The sequence below is a fragment of the Ustilaginoidea virens genome, chromosome 1, assembly GCF_000687475.1.
Source record: "Ustilaginoidea virens chromosome 1, complete sequence".
NCBI classification, from domain to species: Eukaryota; Fungi; Ascomycota; class Sordariomycetes; order Hypocreales; family Clavicipitaceae; genus Ustilaginoidea; species Ustilaginoidea virens.
In genome coordinates, this window is record NC_057316.1 from 3,272,989 (window position 1) to 3,296,955 (window position 23,967).

The 23,967-nt window shown below is 55.0% G+C and overlaps 7 protein-coding genes across 7 annotated transcripts; 3 read left to right on the forward strand and 4 right to left on the reverse strand.

The window, feature by feature from the left end:
• Positions 1-108: 108 nt before the first annotated feature.
• On the reverse strand, positions 109-1,821 carry UV8b_00653 (uncharacterized protein; the record flags this gene model as incomplete). Its single annotated transcript, XM_043138151.1, has 3 exons — positions 109-278; positions 449-1,436; positions 1,516-1,821. The coding sequence occupies 3 exons, from the start codon at positions 1,819-1,821 to the stop codon at positions 109-111; spliced, it is 1,464 nt and encodes a 487-aa protein (XP_042994085.1).
• Positions 1,822-2,254: 433 nt separating this feature from the next.
• UV8b_00654 (uncharacterized protein) lies at positions 2,255-2,839 on the forward strand (the record flags this gene model as incomplete). The annotated part of the gene is made up of 1 exon (XM_043138152.1): positions 2,255-2,839. One exon carries the CDS (start codon positions 2,255-2,257, stop codon positions 2,837-2,839), a length of 585 nt encoding a protein of 194 aa, XP_042994086.1.
• A 94-nt stretch (positions 2,840-2,933) lies between these two features.
• On the reverse strand, positions 2,934-4,676 carry UV8b_00655 (uncharacterized protein; the record flags this gene model as incomplete). Its single annotated transcript, XM_043138153.1, has 4 exons — positions 2,934-3,361; positions 3,457-4,094; positions 4,171-4,568; positions 4,647-4,676. 4 exons carry the CDS (start codon positions 4,674-4,676, stop codon positions 2,934-2,936), a joined length of 1,494 nt encoding a protein of 497 aa, XP_042994087.1.
• A 1,059-nt stretch (positions 4,677-5,735) lies between these two features.
• On the reverse strand, positions 5,736-5,981 carry UV8b_00656 (uncharacterized protein; the record flags this gene model as incomplete). The annotated part of the gene is made up of 1 exon (XM_043138154.1): positions 5,736-5,981. The coding sequence occupies one exon, from the start codon at positions 5,979-5,981 to the stop codon at positions 5,736-5,738; it is 246 nt and encodes an 81-aa protein (XP_042994088.1).
• A 1,146-nt stretch (positions 5,982-7,127) lies between these two features.
• Positions 7,128-11,776, forward strand: UV8b_00657 (uncharacterized protein; the record flags this gene model as incomplete). Its single annotated transcript, XM_043138155.1, has 4 exons — positions 7,128-7,248; positions 7,448-9,573; positions 9,641-10,767; positions 10,861-11,776. 4 exons carry the CDS (start codon positions 7,128-7,130, stop codon positions 11,774-11,776), a joined length of 4,290 nt encoding a protein of 1,429 aa, XP_042994089.1.
• Positions 11,777-12,521: 745 nt separating this feature from the next.
• On the forward strand, positions 12,522-15,578 carry UV8b_00658 (uncharacterized protein; the record flags this gene model as incomplete). The annotated part of the gene is made up of 1 exon (XM_043138156.1): positions 12,522-15,578. The coding sequence occupies one exon, from the start codon at positions 12,522-12,524 to the stop codon at positions 15,576-15,578; it is 3,057 nt and encodes a 1,018-aa protein (XP_042994090.1).
• A 923-nt stretch (positions 15,579-16,501) lies between these two features.
• Positions 16,502-23,530, reverse strand: UV8b_00659 (uncharacterized protein; the record flags this gene model as incomplete). Its single annotated transcript, XM_043138157.1, has 5 exons — positions 16,502-16,698; positions 16,777-16,926; positions 17,019-22,222; positions 22,332-22,643; positions 23,427-23,530. The coding sequence occupies 5 exons, from the start codon at positions 23,528-23,530 to the stop codon at positions 16,502-16,504; spliced, it is 5,967 nt and encodes a 1,988-aa protein (XP_042994091.1).
• Between the last annotated feature and the right edge of the window lie 437 nt (positions 23,531-23,967).

Below are 23,967 nucleotides of genomic sequence, written 5' to 3' on the forward strand. Positions count from 1 at the left end.
ATCGTGCTCCCCTCACGTCTGCTCTTCCCCCCTCCCCACCCGATCCCATCGCTATTATTCCCAGTGTCTAATGTAAGATGACGGGTAAAAAACATTTTTCGTCGACAATTACTGGCCGGGAGACACCAGCTTCCCTAGTGACCTTGTGTTGGCGTTCCAGCCACCAGCCAGGGCTTCGCCACCGTTCTCCTGGGCAAACTTCTGCATTCTCGCCTCCAGCTCGGGTCGGAAATGGCGGATTAGGCCCTGGATAGGCCAAGCAAAAGCTTCGCCCAATGCTGTCATGGACATCAATTGTTAGCTCGACGGGTTCTGGAGCCGACAGTCCCAAGAGGGAAGGGGAAAAAAGAAACAAACAAAGAAAGAAAGAAAGAAAGAAAGAAAGAAAGAAAGAAAGAAAGAAAGAAAGAAAGAAAGAAAGAAAAAAGGCGGGAGCACAAGTACGTACCGCAGATAGTGTGGCCTTCAACCTGCTTGGTCAGCTCCTGAAGCATGTCGATTTCTCTCTCACGTCCCTGTCCTCTCTCAAATCGAGCCATGATCTGCTCAGTCCACTTGCTGCCCTCGCGGCAGGGGGTGCATTGGCCGCAGCTCTCATGTCTGTAGAAGTGGCTAAGCCGAGAAATGGCACCGACGACATCGGCGCTCTTGTCCATGACGATGACGGCAGCGGTACCGAGACCCGACTGGCTGTCCTTTAGAGCATCAAAGTCCATGAGCTGGTCGTCGCAGATGCTCTTGGGCAGGATCGGTGTTGATGATCCTCCCGGGATAATGGCCAGCAGATTGTCCCAACCGCCGCGAACCCCGCCACAGTGCTTCTCGATGAGCTCGCGCAACGGTATTGACATCTCCTCCTCGACAGTGCATGGGTTGTTGACGTGGCCGGAGATGCAGAAGAGCTTGGTGCCTTGGTTTCGCTCGCGGCCGAAGCCAGCGAACCAGCTGCCACCTCGTCGGCAGATGGTGGGGGCGACGGCAACGGTTTCGACATTGGCAACGGTGGACGGGCATCCGAAAAGGCCAACGGCGGCAGGGAAAGGGGGCTTGAGGCGCGGCTTGCCAGGCTTGCCCTCGAGAGACTCAATCAGGGACGTCTCTTCACCGCAGACGTACGCACCGCCTCCGCGGTGGATATAGACGTCAAAATCGTAGCCGGACCCGCAGGCATTCTTGCCTACCAAGCCGTCCTTGTAGGCTTCATTGATGGCGTTCTGCAAAACGGCCGCTTCGTACACAAACTCGCCGCGAATGTAAATGTAGGCAGCGGTCGCATTCATCGCTCGGCCAGCGACCAGGCAGCCCTCGATGAGTTTGTGGGGGTCCTTGCGCATGATCTCGCGGTCTTTGCAGGTGCCAGGCTCACCCTCGTCGGCGTTGACGACAAGGTATCGGGGTTTCGTATCCTTGTCCCAATCCTTGAAGTTCATGAAAGACTACTCAGGGTCACCAAAAACAGTTAGAACTAGGTGGCAGACGTCAGTCGCGGTGGCGAGAGGGTCAAGCAAAACGTACCCATTTGAGGCCAGACGGGAAGCCCGCACCACCGCGTCCTCGCAAGCCCGAGGTCTTGACTTCGTTTATGATCCAATCGTGGCCCTTCAAAATGATCTCCTTGGTCTTGTACCAGTCGCCCATTTTCTTTGCGCTCTTGAGGTCGGCGGGGAATCGGCCGTAGAGATTCTGGAAAATACGATCTTGATCCTTGAGACCCCCGTAGGTCCGCTTGGGGGTACCATCCTGCACGGTGGCCAGCCCTCTCACCGCGGTCTGCGAGATGCTGCTTACAGCCTTCTTCGGGGCCGCTCGAGAGGACAGCATGGCGTTGTTGTCCGGTTAGGCGGCGAGTTGGCGCTTGAAGTTGAGAGTCGGAGTTGTTGTCGGGATGGGTTATGTACTGTGCGGCAACTCGGTGGCGAGATTTATCGACTTATTTCAAACGTCAGCGTCCGGAATTACGGACATTCTGGTTGGTCAATGTCAATGCTTGCCTTGCCATAAGGTCTGGTGGCACTTATCCGTATCCGCTTGTGGTTACTTGGCTTGGTACAGTGATATCGGGGTAAGTACGGGTTCCTCTGCACAAAACCTGTTAGCATCGCAGCCCCACCACACCTGCTTAATTGCAAGATGCCCAACGGCCAACATTCATAAACCTCCAAAGTCCCGGCGTCGAATTCAGTCCTCAAAGATAATTATACAATGCATCGCTAAGTTTGCTTGGGAGCCTGCAGCTTCTCATGCATCGCCCGCCATGTCGAACAAACGACACTCCATCTTACCTGCCATTGATCGAAGCGGCCCGAAGCCTCCAGTCGACTTCTCGCCTTCCGTCGTCCTTTCCGACAACGCCATCCTGCAAGGCACACACTCCATAATCATACAGTCAGAGACAGTAGTGCATCCTCGGGCACGCATCGAATCTAGCCTTGGCAGTGTATTGATAGGGAGGCGCTGCGTTCTTCACGAACGAAGTCATATTGGAGCTCATCCCGCCGAGTTGAGCTGCATCAGACCAGGCGGCGTCGTGCTTGGGGACTACGTAATTGTTGAAGTTGGCACTGTCATAGAAGCTGGCGATACCGAGGTTGGGGAAGGCACGACTCTGCAGGTTGGATGCAGCATTGGTTGCGGTGCCAAGATTGGCAAACACTGCACAGTCTCCCCCCGGTCCGTGGTTGCACCAGGAGAGAATCTACCAGACAATACTGTGCTTTACTCCGATGGGTTACGGCGAACGGATAATCGAGATGTCGCCGACTTGCGCAACCTGGGACTGACCAAGCAGATTGCGGTGCTGCAGAAGATGATACCGAGTAACCCGGAAAAGTTTAAGTGATGTCCCCACGGCTACGGTTGGATTGGCAACCCTGATGCTGCGTTTTCGCATCCAACATGTCTTGTGAGTTTCATGAGATCCGCATTGGCAGAAATCAGTGGCTCATTGCATCTTCAAATAGCCTGCAAAGCTGTTCCCTCTCTGCCTGCAGTTCCTTCTCCAATCCGGGTGCCAACATGAGCACACGAGCTTGTGGGATTGTGCCTTCGACCAGAGAATCGATATGCTCACTGCCGAACCCGAGATCTTTCAGTCCTGAAGGCTGATCCCCGAGATCAGCCAAGAACCTGCACAGCGCTTCGGCAAGGACTTCCCCGGCACTTTCCTCTTTGATATTCGAGATATCAACGCCGAAAGCTTCTGCGGCTTCCAGATGTCTGCGGGGATTCGAGGCAGCCGTGAATCGGAAAACGGCAGGGGCAGAGACAGCGACGGAGACCCCGTGAGGAATCAAGGATGCCGAGACGTCATATCCGGCGTGCCTATATCCTGGGTTTTGTCCAGAAATGGGATACGACATGCCTATATAGAAAAGTCAGAGAGCTGTAACGAAAATAAAATTACGGGAGAGCCAAAAAAAAAAGGAATCCTCCTCCAAAAAGATAAATCTCACATACCGTGGCATAAGTGGACACCTGCGTTGCCAAACCCAACGCCAGCAAGTGTAGCAGCAAGGAGCATTTCGCTCTGGGCCTCAAAGTCATCGGGATCCCTAACTGCACGAGGCAGGTACTTGACAGTGCGGCGAAGAGCATCGAAAGAGAAGATATCGGAGATGGGGTTGGCGCCTTGGTAGGCTGGTCTCATGATGGGATTGGGCGGGCGAGGGGTGCGCTCGTTATAGGGAATGGCGGTCCAAGACTCCAAGGAATGACAGAGCACATCCAGACCCGAGCTTGCTTTGACAGCCGCAGGCATTGTTCGCGTATTGATGGGATCGCAAATACCAAGCGTGGGCTTCAGATTTCGATGAGCAACTCCAGTCTTGGCTCGTTTCGAGACGAGGTCAAAGATTGCGGTGCCGGTGGTCTCGCTTCCCGTTCCAGCCGTGGTAGGGACTGCAATGAGAGGGTTCAGCGGCTTGTCGATAGGACGGCCTTTACCAAGAGGCGCGTTGACAAAGTCCAGAAAGTCGGCCTCGGGGTAGTTGAGGTACAGATTCATGAGCTTGGCGGTGTCCATGACCGAGCCACCGCCTACAGCAAGGAAAGCATCTGGCTGGCGAGGCCGGACCCAATCGATGGCTTCCTTGATGCTGAGGAATTCATGAGCAACATGTCGGTCAAAGATGTTTGTTCAGTCATGGAGAGAGGAAGATGAGCCGGCCTTACGAGCTGTCCTTTGGTTCTATCCTCACGTTTGAGAAGACGTCGAAGCTGATACCCTCCCTACTGAGGCCCTCCCTGACCTGCCGCATGGCATCCAACTTGTCGACGGTGGCATCGGTAACGACGGCCACTCTCTTGGCGCCCAGATTCTTCAAGTCCATGCCGACTTCCTGGGTGACGCCGGGCCCGAAGCGGATAGAGGAAGCGGCCATTTCGAACGCATACTCCTTGAGCTCGTGGTTCACTGATGCCGGGGCGGCGTACCTGCGATGCCCTGCTTGTCTAGCCCGGGGGACTATGGAAGGAGGTGCCCCGTGATGGCCTGGATTTGAGTGGCAGGGGCAGGAAGGCGGATGCGTGTACTGAATTGTGCGAAGCAAGCTGGTAGCTCGCCTGGCCGCCTATATGTTGATGGCTCGTAAGCACTCGGATGATTCATGCCTTGCTGCGGGGGATCGTTGCTCGGCCTTGAATCGTACATTAGGGACAACTCTGACAGAGGGAGCCATGGTCCGATGCGCTCATGCAGGTAGGTATGCGATCGACCTTGATGAAATCTCGGGGGGAAGGGTGAAGAGGAGGAGGCTGTCGGTCAGGATATGGTCCGACTGAGCATTGTTGTTGGTCGTGGCTGGGGTAGATGGAGTGGGAACAATGGTCTGGTTCAAACTGATGTTTTGGAGCCGAGGCTCAAGTCGACATGGACCGTTACAGTTATTGCAGATACTGGGGCGCTGAGGGGGGGCGGGGTTTTGTAGTTTGTAGGGGCTGCATCCGCCCGCGCGGAAATCTGGGGAAGATTGTTGACTGCATGTGGAAACATTGAAGAGACTGGAGGCGGAGCCACCAGACTCTCTCCAACCGTAGCTCTGCAGCCTGGCTTATGCAGCTGCCCTGCAGGATGGATAGTTTGCATATTTCTGGTACGTGAATGTTGAGTGAGAGTCAAAGGATTCAAAGTTTCCCCAACTGATAATAACTACAATGGGTGCTGGTCTTTTCTCGGAAGGTATTGAATTGATGATGCATTACTTGCATTACTTTCCTCTTAGCGAACAACTGCTGAAGCCGACATGCTGCTGGCTGACCCGTCAAACCAGTCCCGCACGATTCGCGTTTTCCACCTTGATTTCAGCAAGGGCCGGAGTAGGAAATACTCATCAAGCCCGACTCACGCTGTTATCCGTAACCGGTGCCCATGCGTCATCCATGACTGGTGCTCGTCGTCGAAGAAACCAGACCAAGACGCTATTTGAATCTATCCGCCACCGGTACAGCACCACAAACAGAGCGGAACGTCGGATCAACGAGCTTCGACCTCCATCACCAACGATCCGGGTGTCCTTGTTCGCACGGAGTCGATCAAGGGCATGTTACTGGCGTCAAAAAGACTGTCCCTCCCAGGAACGACTGCTATACGGGGCACCGATTTGACAGCCATGACGCGTTCGGATTGGTTTGGGGAAAAGAGACGACGACCAACTTTTGGATCAACGAGACCAACGAGACCAACGTGGCGAGTTCCCGCGGCGTCTTTGTCACAATTTCGTCAGGCCAAAAGATGCCCATCATAGATGTACATGAAGTATGCGTTTCGCAACTTCATCAACGAACGACGCCAATGAGCCGAGCCGAGCCGCATGTACACGATGTCCAGCTGCGTCCCGGTCATTGCGGAAACCCCTCGTGGCAGCTAGTGCCAGACGTGCAGTGCAACACGGACGCTGGCCCAGAAAACGCAAGGTCACAGGCATAGGTGCAAAGGTGGCCCTGGGATGCAGCGGTCCGTTAACAGGCATACGTGGCCATGGCATACGCATACACCAGACGGCACGTTGAGGGATGGATGAATCAGCGGCTTGGGTACTTGGCAGTCACGTACATACCTACCTATGTTTGGGATCGGGTGCAGGTTGCTTGCCATTTTCAGGAGGCAGACATGTACGAATAGCATTGACGCGATGACGATGGCACCTGGGGGTTCATTGTCGCGGCAGACCGCTCGTACGTTTTGTCTCGGCAGGCAAAGTAGGGAGGAAACAGACGGAAGCAATCCGTCGGATGGATACGATTGGATACAGGTTCCAGGCGAGGCAGGCGTAAGTCAATCCGAGGCGATGCCAGGGAGCCACGCAAAATATTATATAGACAAAAATAAGATAAAATAAAATATAACAAAATAAAATAAAATAAAATAAAATAAAATAAAATAAAATAAAATAAAATAAAATAAAGTAAAGAAATATAAAAACGACGACGCTTCTCTCGATTGACTTGTCCGAGTCAACGGCACGGAACACCGAGGAGACTTGCATCAGCAGCGGCTTCAAATGAAGCAATCGATATCGATCGCAGGTGATGGAGAAATCGCTGGGAAAATAAGCCGATGGCTTGATACTTTTTTCAGGTTTTGGGTGTTTGGGTCAGCCGGCTACGCTTTACATATCGATGACACGTTCAACTAAAGGGCACACCTGCGCTGGGACGCCCAGCCACACATAATATCAATACCTTAGGTACTGTACCGTGCCTCTCTGCATCTGGCCTTGCGGTGGTGGATCAAGCACCAAGGTACATACCGAGTATAGAGTGAGTACCTTGACCAGGCCCGACCAGACTTTGACAACTAGCTCAATTGGCAAAAATTGGCAAATTGCCTGCCTGCGGCCAAAGCAGGACGTCGACATCGAACCCCCGACAGCACATCACGCACATCACCCCGACAGCACATCAAAACCTCAAAGACGCGGCCGCCCAGCCACAGAAGCTCGTCATTGCGCCCGCGCACCCTTCCTGTCGCCGCCCCTGAAGCCGCCGCCCCTGAAGCCGAAGCCGCCAGCCGTGTGTCTGCGTCAAGTCGATCATGCTCCCCTGCCTCGCCGTTCCCTCCTAACCCCCCCCCCCCCCCCCCCCCCCTTTCCCTCCCCACTTCATGATCCCGCCCAACGCGCGCGACACACATGGACCGCGCAAACGGAGCAAGCCCCGGCGCGGCCGCCGCCTCCAGGGCGGAACGGTTTGAGGATGAGAAGCGCCGCATCGTCGATAGCTGCTTCAGCAAAAAGGATACCGATGGATCGCGTACGTACTGAGCGGATTCCAGCCCTTCACTACCCTCGCGTCGACCACAGAAAGCACTTGGCAGGACCCCCGAGACGGATGCTATATAACCACATGCACATTGCACTCTTCACTCTTCCGACGCGTAGTGTTGCCGGTAGCCTCCTGAATGCTCATTGCCCATGGACACCACTTGCTGACTCGGCTCTGTCTTGAAAAGTTCTCGAAACCTACATCACCCATATTCGAATCACGGAGTATTCATCGCATCCCTCCAGCCCTCCGCCACCTCAAGCACGATCCCCCGATGCCGAGAAGCCCCGAATCATCATTGTTGCGGTGCGGAAATCCGGAAGAGTCCGTATGCACAAGTCGAAAGAAAACCCCAATGGCACCTTTTCCATTGGCAAGACGTGGAATCTCGACGACCTGAGCCGCATCGAGTCGTATACAGGTCCTCAAGTGAGCCCAAGTCACCGTGAATGGGGCGCCGACACCGGCTTCCTGGTAACTCTTGGCAAGCCGTACTTTTGGCAGGCCCAGACGGACAAGGAGAAGAAATTCTTCATTGCCAGCCTGATCAAGATATATGGCAAGTACACAGGCGGCAAGGTGCCTGGCTTGGCTGGCTTCGACCAAAAGGAACTGGATCAAGTCCTTGGAGCTGGTAGACGACCAGCGGGTACTGGTGCCGGCGGCGGCGCCCCATCAAGACCACCTCCTCTCGAGCAAGCACCTAGCCAGCAGAGTAGTGCGTCCGGCGCTTTGACGACTGGCGTTCCGCCTGTGCCCTCCGTCGTGCCCTCCGTCGTGCCCTCCGTCGTGCCCTCCGCTCCGCCGGTTTCATCATCAACTTCGAGCACACCCGAACCCGCTCGGGCTCAGAAGAGTCCCCACGGTATGCGCCCGCCTCTCAACGGCAGCAAGTCTCCTAGTGCCAGCTTTGACTCAAACGTCTCGAGAGACCGCATCGGCCCTAAATGGACCGCTCAAGCCAACAAGAGCCAGGATTCCTTGGCTGTGTCGTTTGTCACGGCCACTTCTACCAAGACCGATGACGCATCAAGTCAGCCTCCTCGCTCTCGCAATGGCATGAATGGTCCTGGGGCATTCGGCAAGTTTGGCGACTCGCGAGAAGATTCCAAACCCGCACAATTGCCTCTGCCCGCTCCCCCTACCCCGGTTCAGCCACAAGCTGCAGGCAAACCACCGCCGGAGAGACGCCGGCCCCCAATGGATCCCTCCCGGCCTCAGGACCGTGACCTTGTTCCTCCGCCGCTCAATAGCCCCGTCGTCCGGAGAGATCCTGTCGCGCCACCGCCACGAAACAGTGAGAGAACGTCTACGAGAAATGAAACTAGACAGCCGTCCCCGCAGCCGAGAGAAGAGGCTAAAGAAAGAACCGTACCCCTGAGTGAAACTTTGCTCGCCGAGCAGCCGCAAACGGAAAACGCGCCATCAGAATCGGCCGTATCACCCACTGACAACTCCAGTACTTCCTTTTTACCCGTTACAGTCGGCGATGATGATACATCCTCGCTTGTGGAGCCTCCTGCCAAGCCCGAAGAAGAGTCACGGCCTGGTCTGGGTCCAATGATCAGACCAAAGAAATCCAAAGGGGACATCGCTGGCGTATTGTGGAAAGCTGCATCGGCCGCCACCGCTTTTCGCCCTCGCCCCGGTGGCGCGGGTGAACGCCTGCGGCACATGCAAGCTCAGGTCAAAGCAGACGGGCCTGACGGCATCACGGGTGTTGTCCCTGCACCACCGCGTCCTGTTACGCCGGACATTCCAAGGCCCGCGTCGGCGTCTGCAGAAGCACCGAAACAAAGTGTCAAGGCTGAAGCCGCGGAGCCCCCCGAGGCAGCTCCTGTGACCACCGTCGCTGTCGTTGCGGCTTCGGCTGAAGCATCCGTGCCAGAGTTGACCATTACCCCTATAAACTCCAGCCAATCTACGGTCATCGAGCCTACCCAAGCCCAGGATGGCAAGAAGGAGCCAGCCCCGAAAGATGTCCCACAGAGGTCAATCGTTACCGGGAATGATGCGAAGTACTTGCAAAGTCTGGGTGTAGACGCCAGCCTTCTAGACGAAAGAAGCCAAGAATTCGGCAAGTGGCTCGATTTCCTGGGTTGGGTGCCGGGCCAGGAAATGCGCTCCCATTCCACAGGGGAGATGAAGTCGCATCTGGAACGGGAAATCAACAGAGCTCAAGCCGGCGGTTGGCTAGCTCGATTCCAAGAGGAAGACGAGCGGGTGGAAGCCATCAAGCGCGGCATTGACTTGGCCATGGGAGAATGCGAAGAACTGGATAATCTCCTCACTCTTTACACCGTGGAACTCTCAGTAAGTGGTTGGCTGCGCGGGTTTGAGTCGCGAGACCGGCAGCATTGGGCTAACGTACCTCAACTAGACGCTGTCAGAAGATATTGCATACATTGAGGCTCAGGGCCAAGGTCTACAGGTCCAAACTGCTAATCAGAAGCTTCTGAGGAAGGAATTGGAGTCATTGTTGGAGACTTGCGCCATCACGTCAAGCGACCTGGCAGCCCTTCGCCTTGCTCCGTTTGACGACCACCGAGGATTGCAGGAAGTGGAAGCAGCTTTGATAACGCTGTTCAAGGCCATGGTCAAAATCGACCCGTCGCTAGGCGGCATCGAGCCTCTACCTAACGCGAGTGCCACCAGTCTTCAAACTCCCGCTTTCAACACCGACTATGGAAACATGCGGATCGTTCAGGAGAAGAAACAAATGTACCTGCAAGAGAGCGCTTTTTTCATGAAACGACTGACTGAATTCATGGGCCGACAGTTCGCCGAGGCCTGCGCTGGCTCGAAGCGTTCCCTAGAAGGCGCCCTCTCCAAGAAACTAGACGCATCTCACTACGATTCCGGCCGAGATTTGCTTTGGAAGTACAGCCCCTTGATGCTGTATGCTCGTGATGTGGACCTCGAGAGCTGGAATCAACTCATCCAAATCTATCAAGACAAGAGTCATCCACTGTACAAGGGGCAGTTTCAAAATGTCATCCGCATCTGGCGAAAGAATGCCAGGAAGATGACCGGGGAGGAGGCCGACCTGCTGTTCTCCTTCAAGGCGGAGAAGCAGCAAGAAGGCGTGGCCACGGCGGCTCGAAAAATGACGGTCAAGAGGAGCCAGACCCTTGCCAGGGCACTGCGGTCGCCCTTGGCAGAAAGCAGCAGCAAATCCAACTTTGAAAGGCCCAGCACCGAAAGCAGAAGCCTTCCTTATGAAGTGTTTTCAGGTGTGCTGGATGACCTGTTGCCGTTGATTGAAATGGAGCAGAATTTCATCATCGACTTCTTCCACGCAAGTACACTGGAGGAAGGCGACTTCACAGAAGCAGTAGCGGTCAGTGCACCCCATGAGCGTTTTGGAGACGACTTGAGGCGGCATCGTCTCATGGAGCCGGATCGAGACCTGGCTCGCCGAGTGACTCGGTCCATGGAGGTGATTTTTGCCTTTGTCGAATCGGACCTGCAACAGCTCATTGAGTGGGTCATTAGCCAAGACCCCTTGTAAGTCTCTTCTTGTCTCTTTTTTTTCCTTTTTCGCGTGACATTGCCCTTATTCTTTTTTTTTCTGCGCTGCTGGCACTGACAGTCCTACAGGCAAGGGGTTGGTGTGCTGGCGGGACTCGAAAAGAAGCTATCCGAGATCAGTCAGTCCAACCAGGATTACCTGAACACCATCCTTCAGAAGCTGCACGGTCATCTGGAAGGGCGTTTCAACAAATTCGTTGAAGAGCAGATCAAGGCTATCGAGGAAACAAAGGTCAAGATCAACAAGCGAAAGGGAGTCATCTCTTTCTTCCGCGTCTTCCCCGCCTTTATGGCGGCAGTCGAGAACATGATTGGCGGTCTTGATGCAAGTTTCGCCCTTCGTCGTATGGTTGACCGCGACTACGGCCGCATTCTGAAGTGCATGTTCGACTCCCTCATGGTCATTGCACGAGAAAACCCAGCTGTCGGGGTAGGAAGCGGATCAGCCGATCCCGAAGACAAGGAAGCGCTAAACTTCCACATCCTGCTCATCGAGAACATGAATCACTTCCTCGAGGAGACAGACACGCAAGGTCTCGACGTGCTGGAAGAGTGGAAAGACCAAGCAAGCTCGAAATATCACGAGCACATGGGCATGTACCTCGACGCAGTGATGCGCCGACCGCTCGGCAAGCTCTTGGATTACCTCGAAAACATCGAGGCCCAGATTCACTCGGGCAAATCGCCAACCGCCATTGCGCGGCAGCCCTCGAACGACAAGAGCGCGTTCCACAAGGTGCTCAGCAACTACGACTCCAAGGAGGTTCGCAAAGGGGTTGAGGCTCTCCGGAAGCGGGTGGAGAAGCATTTCGGCGACGCCGACGATCCCGCGCTCAGTCGCGGCCTGGTCACCAAGGTCACTTCTGAGTGCGAAAAGTTTTACCTCGAGGTGGAGTCGAGAATCGGTCGGGTCACGACCGACGTTTACGGCGGGGATGTGCCATTCGAATGGCCGAGAGCGGACGTGAAGACGGCATTTCGGTAAGGCAGGTTGGCAAATGGCTCACTTGATGTTTGGAAGGGGAGACCGAGAACCAAGGGGGGGGGGGGGGGGGGGGGCAGAAATTCCCTTGAAGGTGTGTGGAGGACTTGGCTTGGCTTCAGGCTATGGTTTTTTCCCCATGATGCTGGAGTTTTGCATTGCAGCGATGACGCAAAAAGGAAGATGGATAATGACGGCGAGAACAAGCCGCATGTACGGAATATACTACCGAGGCATACGAGGCCCGGTGAGTGTGTGCGAGAAATAAAGGCGCCTGCATATATTTGCGAAGAGACGGCAGTTTCTTTTTCTTTTTGTTTTTCTTTTTCGTTTTTTTTTTCTATTCATCTGTAAAAGGAAGCGCCCGGTCGCTACTGTAGATGATGTTGTTTATGGTTCATGTTCATATACGAGCACGTGACGAGCAAAACCTTGTGACGTTGTTTTTGCTAGGTCACCTTGAGGCTTAAAGCGGGTTAATGACCTTGTGTTTGCAAGACTCAAACTCGATACTGAGTACGGAGTACCGAGGTAGTGCTTAACGCGGGGCAGAACGCGTCAACCACGCGTCACGTGTCACTCGACGTGTCAGGTGCTGCCCCACCCGCCACATCGGGATCCCTTCATCCCTTCATCCTCAACTCCTTCGATGCTTGTCATCAAGATCGCCCTCAAGCATCATACAGCCCATGACACAGGTGCCGCCGCAACGTCCAGCCTCACACAGTTTCCCCCCTTCCCCTCATCCATGGCTCCTGAGCTCCGGTCCGGGGGCGTACCCCCCTCGAGCAGAGTATACCACTCGTCCCCAGCACTGCAGCAAGCGCAGTTCCCCTCCAGGAGGAAGCGAGTCCGCCGGTGCGGAGAAAAGGCACCGCGCCCAAACCTGAAGCAGCAGACCCTGACCCAGATTGACTTTGTGTCGAGCTTCGACGATGACGACAACGAGGGCAACGACGACGGCAACGAGGACAACGACGACGGCATCGCGAGGGTCAGCGACAGCGACGACGAGCTTCGCAAACGCCGTCGAGACGTCGATGCGGACAAGGAAAACGCACCGCCTCCATCGCGACGCACAGCGCGCCCGCGGCGTTTGCAAACGGGTCGGCAAGGTGCCGAGGCCGGGGGCGAAGGTGCCCCCGCGCCCGCGCCCGAGAGGCGAAAACGCGCCGCAGAGGCGCCCTCCACGCGGCGGGACTCGGGCAAGCGACCAAGGAGCACGGGCGGCGGGTGCGATAAAGGCGTGCAATTCGAAACCAGGCGCTCAAGGGGCAGCTCGCGGCAAACCTCTCGGGCGGATGCCCCAACTCCCAAAGCTGCGTGTACAAAGTATCACACGCAGACTCTTACGCAGTTTTTGGGTCATGGCACTTCCTTCGTAGCCGACTCGGATGACGACGACCTGGGATCCAGCAGGGATGACTGCCAAGACGACGGGTTTCTTTCATGGCTGGGAGACGCCGAGCCTGGGAGTCCCAGCGCAGGCCGCGGCAGACGGCAGATTCCGTCCCCACAGGCTCGCCCGGGTCGTGCAGCGGAGGGCCCCGCGGCTGCTGGAGCTGGAGCTGGAGCTGGAGCCGGTGCCGGTGCCGGTGCCGGTGCCGGTGATGATGCTTCGTGGCTTTCCCGCGAAAATTCAATAATACCCCAAACACCCGTCAAGGAAAGCGCGCACCCTCCACGTCTTGTCCCATCCGGAGGCATCGCCTCACCGACCAACCTGATGATGGGTCGATACGGAGCACCGGACAGGCAGGATTCCCCGTCAAAGCGTGCTTCTCGGCAAACAGCATCACTGCCGCAGGTAGACACAGGACAGCCTCGGGCGTCGCCGTCTGTTTCAAATCCCCAGCCGTCGGTGGTTATACAGGACTCGTTCGCCACTGAGGAGTGGGCGACACCCCGCAAGAGCCCTGCGCTCCGCTCGCCAAGCGGCATCCAAGCTCGTGTTGAAGAAGCTGGCACGCCGCCTCAAGAGCCGACTGCGGAAGCCGGCACGCCAAAATGCAACACGACGCCGTCTTTGGCAAAGTCGACCGCAACTGGGTTATGTGAAATACCAGACTCGGACGAGGATGACGAGGATGACGAGGATGATGATGATGAAGATGATGACGACGACGACGACGACGACAGTGGTCATGGAATCCTGGGCGCTGAGAGAAAAGAACAAGATGCTTCCAGTGAGCAAGGGTACGGCGCCGGCGCCGAGACGCAGTTGGTCATGAGCGAGATTGTCCCCGTCTCGACAGATGCTCCAGCTCTCGCAACCTGCTCAGCACACGGCCCCAAACAGCGCCACCTCCCAAGCGCCCAGTCCGACGAAAGGTCACGCCCGCCTTGTTCCGCAACGCCCTCCCCATCGCCATCGCCATCGCCATCGCCATCGCCATCGCCATCGCCATCGCCATCGCCATCGCCATCGCCAGCCAACGTCCGTCCCGCCCATGGCAGGACGCACCCCGCGAAAGGAGCCTCGCCTGCCCGCGCAACGCCGTCCTCCTCACCCCTGCCGCGGCAGCCCGTCCCGATCCGCAAACCAACGCGCAACCCTTCTCACGCCGTCCAACCAAGCCAGCCGTGCGAATCTCAGCGAGTGCCCGTGTCCGTCCTGCAGTCTCTCGCGCCTCCCACCGCGCGGTCCGACATCCTCCTGCCCGTGTCATCCGCCTCCCTCGAGGCCCTCCTCACCGGCCACTCCGTCCACATCAGCACCCCGTCCAAGATCCCCAGCCAGGTGGTCCGCTTCTGGCTGCTGGAGAGCCAAGTCCTGCGATACATGGCTTCCGTAGCGCCCGGCGAGCAAGAAGCTCCCCCTCCTCCTCCTCCTCCTCCTCCTCCCCGCGGAGCAAAGCCGCCGCCGCGCAGCAGCAGCAGCACCGGCTGGCGGCACCACGCGGCCCAGGTGTACGAGCTGAACAACCCCGTGTCCGCCGAGGACATGCGCGAAGAAGGCTGGGTCCACGGCAAGATCCATCGGTACTCGTATCTGCCGCCCGCTGTCATCGGGCAGCTGCTCTGGAACCTCAGACACGCGATATTCGACGAGGCTACGCAGCCGCGGCCGCTTGGCCTGGGGGAAGCCAAGCAGCAGCCATCATCACCAGCTCCTCTGGCGCACGGCGCGAGCAGCTCCCCGGCAAGGGCCCCTCCATCACCCTCCTCGGACAACGCAGGCGAGGCCGACCTTGTCCCTCTGGCAACCCCCCCGCCGCCCGCCAGCATGACGCTATCGCAGCAAGTCAATGCCCAGATCCACAGCGACATGGCATACTCGACGCAGCTGCCGCCCACCTCTGACGACCTCATCCCCTCCACCCCAGACACCAACCGCGGGCTCAACCTGCGGCCCTCGACGCAGACAGACCGCGTCCGTCCGCCAACCCCCGCCTCCAAGGCCCTGGGCGACGCGCAAGAGCACGAGCACCGCCGCCGGGGTGTACACGGTCGTCATCATCAACACCACGAGGACGCTCCTCCCTCCCAAGCCACCACCCTCTCCCCGTCGCCCTCGCCAGAGAAAGCCTCCCAGCTTCCCGCACCCGCCAACCCGGCCATGCCCCCGCCTCCACCCTCTCTCTTCAACCCCTCCGAGAGCAGCAGCAGCATCCAGTTCCTCAACCACAGCGAGTCCCTGGGCTGCTCTCCCCCGCCTCTTTTCTCCTCGTCAACGTCCACGTCCCAGCTCCTGACCAAGAGTCAAATGCTGTCCGATAGCCTGGTGCGAGATCACCCGCCGCCGCCGGAGCAGCCTGAGATATGGGACTCGGACGAAGAGGACCCTCCCTTGTATCCGGCTTGAATGCCCCGTGCTTCGCTGCATCGCACTTGCTCGCCGACTTGGGCCAAAATCTCACGTCGTCTTCACAGCACATCTGGACATGCGCCAGAAGTTGGAGGAGACGTGAAACCAGCACCACGCGGGACGTTTGCAAAGTGGTAGCAGACTTAAAGGGGCTGAATAGAAAAAATCGCATCGTCGCCGGTCCATCTGGGAATGATGCTCCGGCCGACTTTGCGAATTCTTATCCCATCCATCATGGGGCCAAGCGTGACAGTACCATAGGCACTGCCTGCCTCTCACATGACGTGCATGATGCACTTGGATTCTGCCTTGCATGATGAAAAATATCCCTCATCATACACTTTGGCCACACGCAGAAGCTGCACCTTTGTTGGAAACCCGCTGTTTTGGCTCTGTACTGATACAACGTCCATGCAACACAGTCAATTTCTATACCTAATTGCTTGACCACTCCGCTAAAGTATATTAACAATCACTCCGTCGTGTTGATTTGCACCCGTCCAAGTCGTGTAGAGGGAACTCATTGAATTCGGCTTCCGCGGAAGCCGAAATCAGCCTGCCAACGCGTAAATGCTCCACAGGAAATATCCACCCGTCTATACCCTTTGTTTTTTTGTGTGTTTTTTTTGTTGTTGTTTTTTTTTTTGGCCTTGTTTTTCTCGCTTTTCATCCTGTGTCAGTGCCATATCATATCATAAACTTTCTCCCCATCAGAGCGCTGCTGGTGTGAATGGTTCATTGGAAAGGTTCAATTGAACTCATCACGCGGCATTTCTTCGTGCAATATTCGGCGCCCCCAGCTGAAAGAGGCGTTCGTGCGCTGCTTTTCTCTCAAGTGTAATCAAGGGTTTGGAGTAGAGTAAGTAGTTGAAATGTTTGGGGGAGGGGGGAGGAGGTGAGGCGTAGCTGTCGTCTCCAAATCAGGACAAGTGGAAGGCTCCTTGGCCTTCTTTCATGGCTTTGAAGAGCTGCTTCTTCATCGTTTCAGTCGTAGTATAGTCGGGTAGTTTCAAGTAGTTTACACACGTCATGACACTGGGCAAGTAGTCGTCAGAGGTGTAAGGATGTTCACTCGGCTTGCAAACGACAGTAAACATCGGCGTCAAGCTCCGGAAACCTAAGCGTTCGTCAGAGACTACTACTCGGGAATGTTGGAAAGAGTCTGTCTTTCCACTGTTCTGGACAGCACACTTACCCCCAATCGGAAGCTTGGGGCTACCGGTAGTGAATTGTAAAAAGTCGCGGCGATGCTGCGTGTCAAACTCGCTCATAGTCTGAAGCAAGTTTTTCACAGTGCGACTGTCCATGTTGAATCCGTGATCGGCCTTGATCGAGTCCGTGAGGGCTAGAGTATTCCAAGAGTCAGCTGTCGTGGCTATGGCTGTTGCAAGCTACAAGGAGCGGAAAGGGAAAAAGAAAAGGTAGAAGAATTCTTACTCTCCAAGGACCAGTCTTCCTCTACTTTTCCAAACAGTCTGACGAGCTCATCTGGGGTGAACGCGCTGAGCGCTGAATAAGGAAATACTTGTGAAAATCCGGCTCGAAACGCATCCACCTGGTGCCGCACTCCAGATCCAAGGGTCGTGTCAATGACCTTCTCAAGGTAGGCGTCCACATTTTCAATCGTGACCCGCTTGTGAGAACCATTATCTTCCAGTTCGATATTGGGATAGCCTGGCAAGGTAAAATCTAAGCACAAATCGTCTAAGCGCACGTTGTCAATCACAATTGACTCTGTGTCAAGAACCTTTTGCGCAGCGGTGCGGTTGGGATCCTCGTCAATTTCTCTTTTGGCCAGCGCAAACTTTTTGATCGTCTTGAGGGATCGAGCAAGGCCAGGATCGACAACTTTGACTGCTCCCAAAGACGGTTTGATACCTGTAGTTGGCGCGTCCCCAATACGGAAGAAAATCGGATTCAGATGAATGTCGATAATTCTCGAGTCGATCATGGACCGCGCCACGAATTTGCCTAGCATTTTGAAAAGATGCAGAATCCTTTCCCCATTAGGCGTCGATAGTTCTTCCTGACTCAACGGTCGGGGAAAGAGTCCATTTTGCCCATTCACGAACTCGTTGGATCCGGCAGAATCCATCTCGCGCCAGAGCTTGAGCTTCTTTCTGGAAAATTCTTTGGAAACCGTCGAATAAAATTCCAGGGTCGGCCCGAGTCCGGTGCCAACTTCCTCAAAGTACTCCACCTCTATGATGCTCTGAGAGGCACCATATAGGTCCATTACCTTGAGCGCCGACTCGAGTATTTTCAGTCGTGAAATCCTAACTTTCTGCCGCTGCAAGCGACCGAGAAATGGTCTCTCAGCATTACGGTCCCTGCGGTTGTCTTCGGACTGCGCATTCTGCCATCTCGCCATCGATCGGGCATATCCAAAGGATGTAGACTGAAGGAAGAGATGCCGAGTCTCAAATGGGAATAGAAATGGATACAAACGGGCCAGATCCTCAGACCAGCCAGGCAAGCAGCTGCTGGCTACGATGAGGGGTTCTTCGAGTTGCCGATTCAACTTTGCAGTAAGCTTCGTGTTGACAAACTGTGACAAGGGCTCAACATTGACACTGATGGAGCTATTTCTATTCTCAGCCAGGACATCTTCAATGTTCGCGTTTAGCTCATGGAGAATATTGAGCAAGCGCAGAATGGACGCAGTGATTGGATTCTTTGCCAAGGAAGCAGGAATGCCATTCAAAGTTTCTCCGTCAGTGTCGGCATTATTGCTGAACGAAGTATTTTCGGCAGAGGGGGGTCCGGCGACGCGACGAAACTTGATGGGATGGGTAGTTGACCAGATGCTGCGACTGACGACTTCATCAGAACCAGACGTCGAGGTGTGTACAGCGCGATAGATTGTCGTCTCGTTCGAAATGACTTTGTTATCCAGGCTGAACTCGATGTGCCAGTCCTGTGGAACTGACTGAAGTACCGAGGCGTAAGACATGGCCGGTCGTGAGGTCGAAGAGTTTGATGGTGTGGGTGTTCCTTGGCCCGATAGAGGCGGAGGGGGTGGTCCACCAAGGGGGTTGGCAAGAGAAGACCCGGAGGGGGTGAGAACTCTTGTTCCATCATCCTTCCTGGCAGTTATCTTTCCTCCAGCCGCGACCTCCAGGCTGACAGCTGACGGATCGGCACTAGTGGTGGCTTCGGCTACACCATCCATATCCTCATCGAGTTCACCCAAGATGGCGTCCAAGGCCCCGTCATGGTCCAGGTCAACCTCGTCAGAAAGTTGCTTCTCGTCGGCACATTCGAGAGTATTTTGTGGTTGGTCATCCTCTGAGGGTGGTGGTCGCGGCGCGGAGGTCTCTTCACCAGGAACCACCTGTCCTTGTCGTCTCGATGACCGGCGGAGGACCCCTTTGTCGCGAGACGGCCCCGCAGGCTGCTCCTGAGGAGCAAAAGAGGGGTTGGGCTGAGGAGTGGACCGATCCTTTGGCCGCCGCGAATGTCTGGAGCCAGATGGTGTCATGACTGAACCTGGGGGGGGAGGAGGCGGGGGAGGGATGGACCCGAAGGGCGACCTATCAGCCAGACGAGCACCTGCTGCTGATGCTCCTGCGCTGCCGAATTGTAGACCTCCCATTCCAGCAACGGCAGCCAAAGCCCGAGAGAGTCCATCTCTACGGCCCATGGCAGGTCGATCCGCCAAAGTAATGCGAGGGCGCAAGTAATCATCCAATGACTTGAAGGTAGCGATGGCATGAATGGAAACCATAATGTTCCTGTATGCACGTGGAATATTAGACTCGTCATCTGCTACAAGGCGCAGCCGAATTTGCTTTCCCAGCATAGAAGCCGGGCTGCTTCGGTTACCATCAAATGTATTGTGATGCACTGTGAGAACTTCGAAATGCTCGGATCTACTAAGCAAATCTTGGAGCTTGTGTACCAGAACGCTGAACGGAGTGGCTGGCGAATCCGCAGTCGCAGTCTTCGGCTTCGACTTGAGCGAATATCCCATAAACACTTCCAGAAACGTAGATTGAGCAGAACGAGCTAGTTGCTCGTCGGGGTTGCTGAAGATGTCGAGCAAGGTTTGCACAAGACCAGATGCCAGAAGCTCAGCGCTAGTAACGCTTTCGAGAACATCGGTATCGAAATACGACGCCAGGTTGGAAAGAAGTTCTTTGCCCTTTTTGACACCGCCGACTGTGGCAGCGGTTCGCTTTAGATAATGTTCATCAAGTTCGGCTGCGAGTTGAGACAAGTCACTCAATATCAGGTTGGCCTTGGCTTTCATCGCTTTAGCATGGTCTCCTTGTTCATGAACCTCAAGGAACTTCTTTGCAATATGTCGGATACGAGACCTCATGGTTTTAATGTCTGAGATATATCGATGAGGCGGCACGTCAACGGACATGGTGGATCCACGGGAGCTAGCAGGAGACAGTTCGACGGGGACGTGATCTGGATCATTCTCGTCTTCGTTATTAGCGTCTTCGTCACCTTCTTCACCGTCCTCGTCACCTGAGGAGCCATCAATATCAGCAACTTCTTCGTCTTCAATCCCGTCGTGCTGAGGCCGCTCGCCATCGGGAACTGGAGATGAAGATTCCTGTAGCTGGACTCCACAATCAACTGGCTTGGAAGCGTTGTCTGAAACCTTGCCGGAATCATAGGCCTGGGCTCGATTCTCATCATCGTCCTCCTCTCCTTCTGCCACGTCTTCATCATGGTCTTCTTCTCCTTCTTCTTCTTCTCCAGCATTCTCGTTGTCATCCTCTGAGGCATCATTTTCCAGTTTCATCAAATCTTCTTGCGTCGCCAGTTTGTTTATTTCATGGAAAACGCCCTCGCGATAAAGTTGATATCGATAGATCGACTCGAGCCTACTGACAAGAAGCTCCGTGGCCTGCAGCCCCAGCAGGACCAATGACGGGTGATCCTTCTGCGAGAGGATTGAAGCAAGAAACGATGCATATGGAACAGGAACCAAGGCTTCGGTGAGAATGTTTTGGTCCAAGTTAGACAACATTTTCAGTTGGGCGGTCAGCACTTTTTGTCGCACACTCAAATTAACGGTGCTCGAAAATGCATCTGTCAATGTTGGGAAAATAATCAACGCGAAGCGGCGGACTTCAGCTTTGCAATCTTCTAAAAACTTGAGCCGCTTGTCGTTGGTACTTCGCTTATTCTTCCCGGCAGACGGTGCTATCACGCCAGTGGAATTATAGAGCTCGACAAAATCACCAAATAACGGGTCAGAATTCCGAGGCAAGCTCGGCAGTAGCTCGCATATAACATTCAAGGTCTCCACAATCTGTTCTCGAGGACGGTGAATGAGGGCTTGCATGACGACCACGCTGTCCAGCTTGGAAGCAACATCCTCTGTGCCACTTGGGGGGGAGACTCCGGTTAAGATTTGATACAAGGTCTCAACCACATTCAGCTTGAACAACTCTGTAGACAGCCTCGGGCTTGCTCGAGCCGTAAAGGCTAAAACGCGGAGGAATTGAGTGTGGATACTTGAACCGATAAGATTCGTCGTTCCAGGAACTAGCAGACGCAGAACGGCTCGAAGGAGATCGACGCTGACCAAGTCGTCAAGCTTGGTAGGCTGGTATTTGAAGCTCTCAACGATGCCCGAGACGCAAAGGGAGGCCTGCTCCACGACCCGCTGGTCGTTGCTATTGAGGACGTTGAGTAGTATGGGCATCACCTCTTTGACTACTGGAAAAGAATCGTCAGAGATGTTGCGGCAGCAGTTTGCGGCGGTGGTGACGGCAGTTCTCTGCGTGCTGGTTGCGAAGAAGTCCAGGTATGACAAGCAGGCTGTCAGTCCACCTTCTCGGACTATACTGGAGGGATATTCTGTTGATATTTTCTCCAACGTGCTCAAAGCCTGCTCCGCCAAATCGATGAACGAGATCTCGAGCAGTTTTTGGCACAAGACTGGCACAGCGTTTCCATAGACGACGTTAGCTACGCTTGCAGGCAAGGCTTCCATGAGGTTGGCAAGACATCTGCAAGCTAGCAGCATTATCTCAGGACTTTCTTCCTTGCCCATCAATGTCACGAGCTCTTTGACAAAAGCATCCGGCGAGAAATGACCAGCAAGGTTGTCTTCGTTGGACACAAGAAGTATCTCGGAAAGTTCTTGGAGAGCTATCACCTGTACTGACAGGTCGTCCTTCCTTAAATTGTTTAGAATATCGCGAAGCCGGCTTGTAGCGCTAGACATCATTCCTGTCAATGCTCGCAAAGTGCTTGAGAGCCCAGCAACGACACCACCGGGGCCGCCGAAGCCACCGAATGGGTCGTCGTCGTCGTCGTCGTCGTCGTCATCATCATCATCATCATCATCATCATCCTCGTCATCCTCGTCGTGATCCTCGTCTTGTTCATCAAGCCGGTCATGCTCGTTTAGGTGCTTATCGTCCTCGCGATTGTCATTGTTGCCATCGTCGGCAGGACGATCCACAGGCTGGGAGGTGAGGGGCCCCGGCTCGGGATTGTTGTCTGTGCCAGTCATGTTCGTATCCTGTTCGGTAGCGCCGCTTGCATGGCGCCTTGATCTGCGGCCAGCAGATGTAGAAATAGGCTCTGACTTTTTGGTGCGGCTGTTCTTTCTACTTGATGTCATTGACTGAGGGGGAACCTCGGCGGGTTCGGGGGGTGAGGCCTGGACACTACAAGCAGGATTCTCTGGTTAGTAAGGAAACGGATGGGGATGAGAGAATATTCCCGGGAATAAGGTGAAGAAATCAGGAATGAACTGTGGTAAAAGCCCGAACATACTCAGTGCCGTCCATTTCAGCAACGGTGGCCTTCCCTTTCCTACGATGTCTTTGAAGGCTTGGAAAGGGCGGTTCCGTGATCTTCTGTCTCTTGGACCGTCGACCTACAGCAGCAGTATGTTGTGGCGCAAGAGGTGCAGATGCCTTGTCGAGGGAAGTCGAAGAGGAGGCTTTCCGCTTCCGATCAAGTGGCAACAAGGATGTAGCAGGTACGGTCGATGCAGGAGATGTACTCGCGGAATTGGAGGGAGCTAGAGGACCAGCAGCCTGGGCTGCCTGGCTCGCAGCCTGGCGGGCCGAGGACCTGGTAATTCTGACAGACATGAGTTAATGAGAATCTCCAAGACACCGTCATGTCAAAAATGCGGTAATATTGTAAAGATCAACGGAAAAAGTAGCAACACAACAAAAGCAGAATGTTGACCAGCGACGGGAACTTGGGTAGCAAGAGGACCTCTCTCTGAAAAGAGGAATAGCGAGAGAAACTGCGCCAGTCAAGTAGTCGAAATGTCCCACAAGGATTGCAAGAGGGTTTCGGGTGCTTATCCTGGGGTTATTCCATCGGCACTTGGATTCATATGAAAGTTTGGCCCTTTCCATGAACCATTTTTGCGGCGGGCAGGGATGAACCAAGTATCCTATTAACGGACAAGCATACGAATAAACTCGGGAATACGGACAACAACAAAGGAATCGGGGAAAAAAGGTAGGATTCGTGTAGCCGAGCCGCGGGCAAACTGAAATCAGAGACAAAAGCTGCAACGGTGCCGGCCCGGTTATCAGCCGAAGCACGAGGCGCAGGTGTAATGCAAAACGTAGATTGGGTGAGGTCTCCTGAGGGTGGTGGTGGGGGTGCAGCAAAGGTTGTAAATTTGGAAGTTTGTGGTTTCTAGAGCGGCTCTTGTTTTCTTTGACACCAAAAACGTCGGTCAAGGTAGAGGATAGTGGAGGATGTCGTACAATTAGGGATCAATAGGCAGCCGATGAGAGTTGAGGCGGGCGGCCCTGACGTAGGCTTGCAAACCGGGACACGATCAAATGAGGAGGCGAAGTGAGGAAACACACAAACAGCATCAGACAGCGGGACACCTCTTACCTTTGCGGAACGGTGGTGGAGGCAGTCGCAGCACCATGAGCTGCCGACGTTGTCGACGGGTCAAGTCGCACTTCGTTGTCACCTGCCAATGTTCGTTCTGCCATGCCCGGACTACGCCATCAGGGAGGCAGGCGCAGGCTCGCTGGAGGACAACGGCAAGGGAAGGAACAAAAAGAATCTGACCAGAGTTGTACTGCTTTCACGTACAAGACTTGCCCCGAGAGAAAAGAGGGAGGGCGGTCTTGGAGTCTGTCTGATTCTGTCTGATCCCGTCTGACTCTGTGGTTATTTTGGTGCGTCGGGCCGGCCGTTGGGTTGGGTTGAGACTGATTCTTCGGTTGCGGAGTACGAGAACGGCACAGGGGGCTCGTTTCGGGGATGCCTTGATCCTCTTTCCGCTGAGCAGTGCAAGGAGGAAAGTCGTGCAGTGAGTGAGGGCAGAATAAGCGAATAGGGAGCACTTCCAACAGCGAGGACTAACCGCGATTACTTGGCGAGGTGATCTCGCAAGCCGTCGACAGAGGGTTACGCCGAAAGGGTG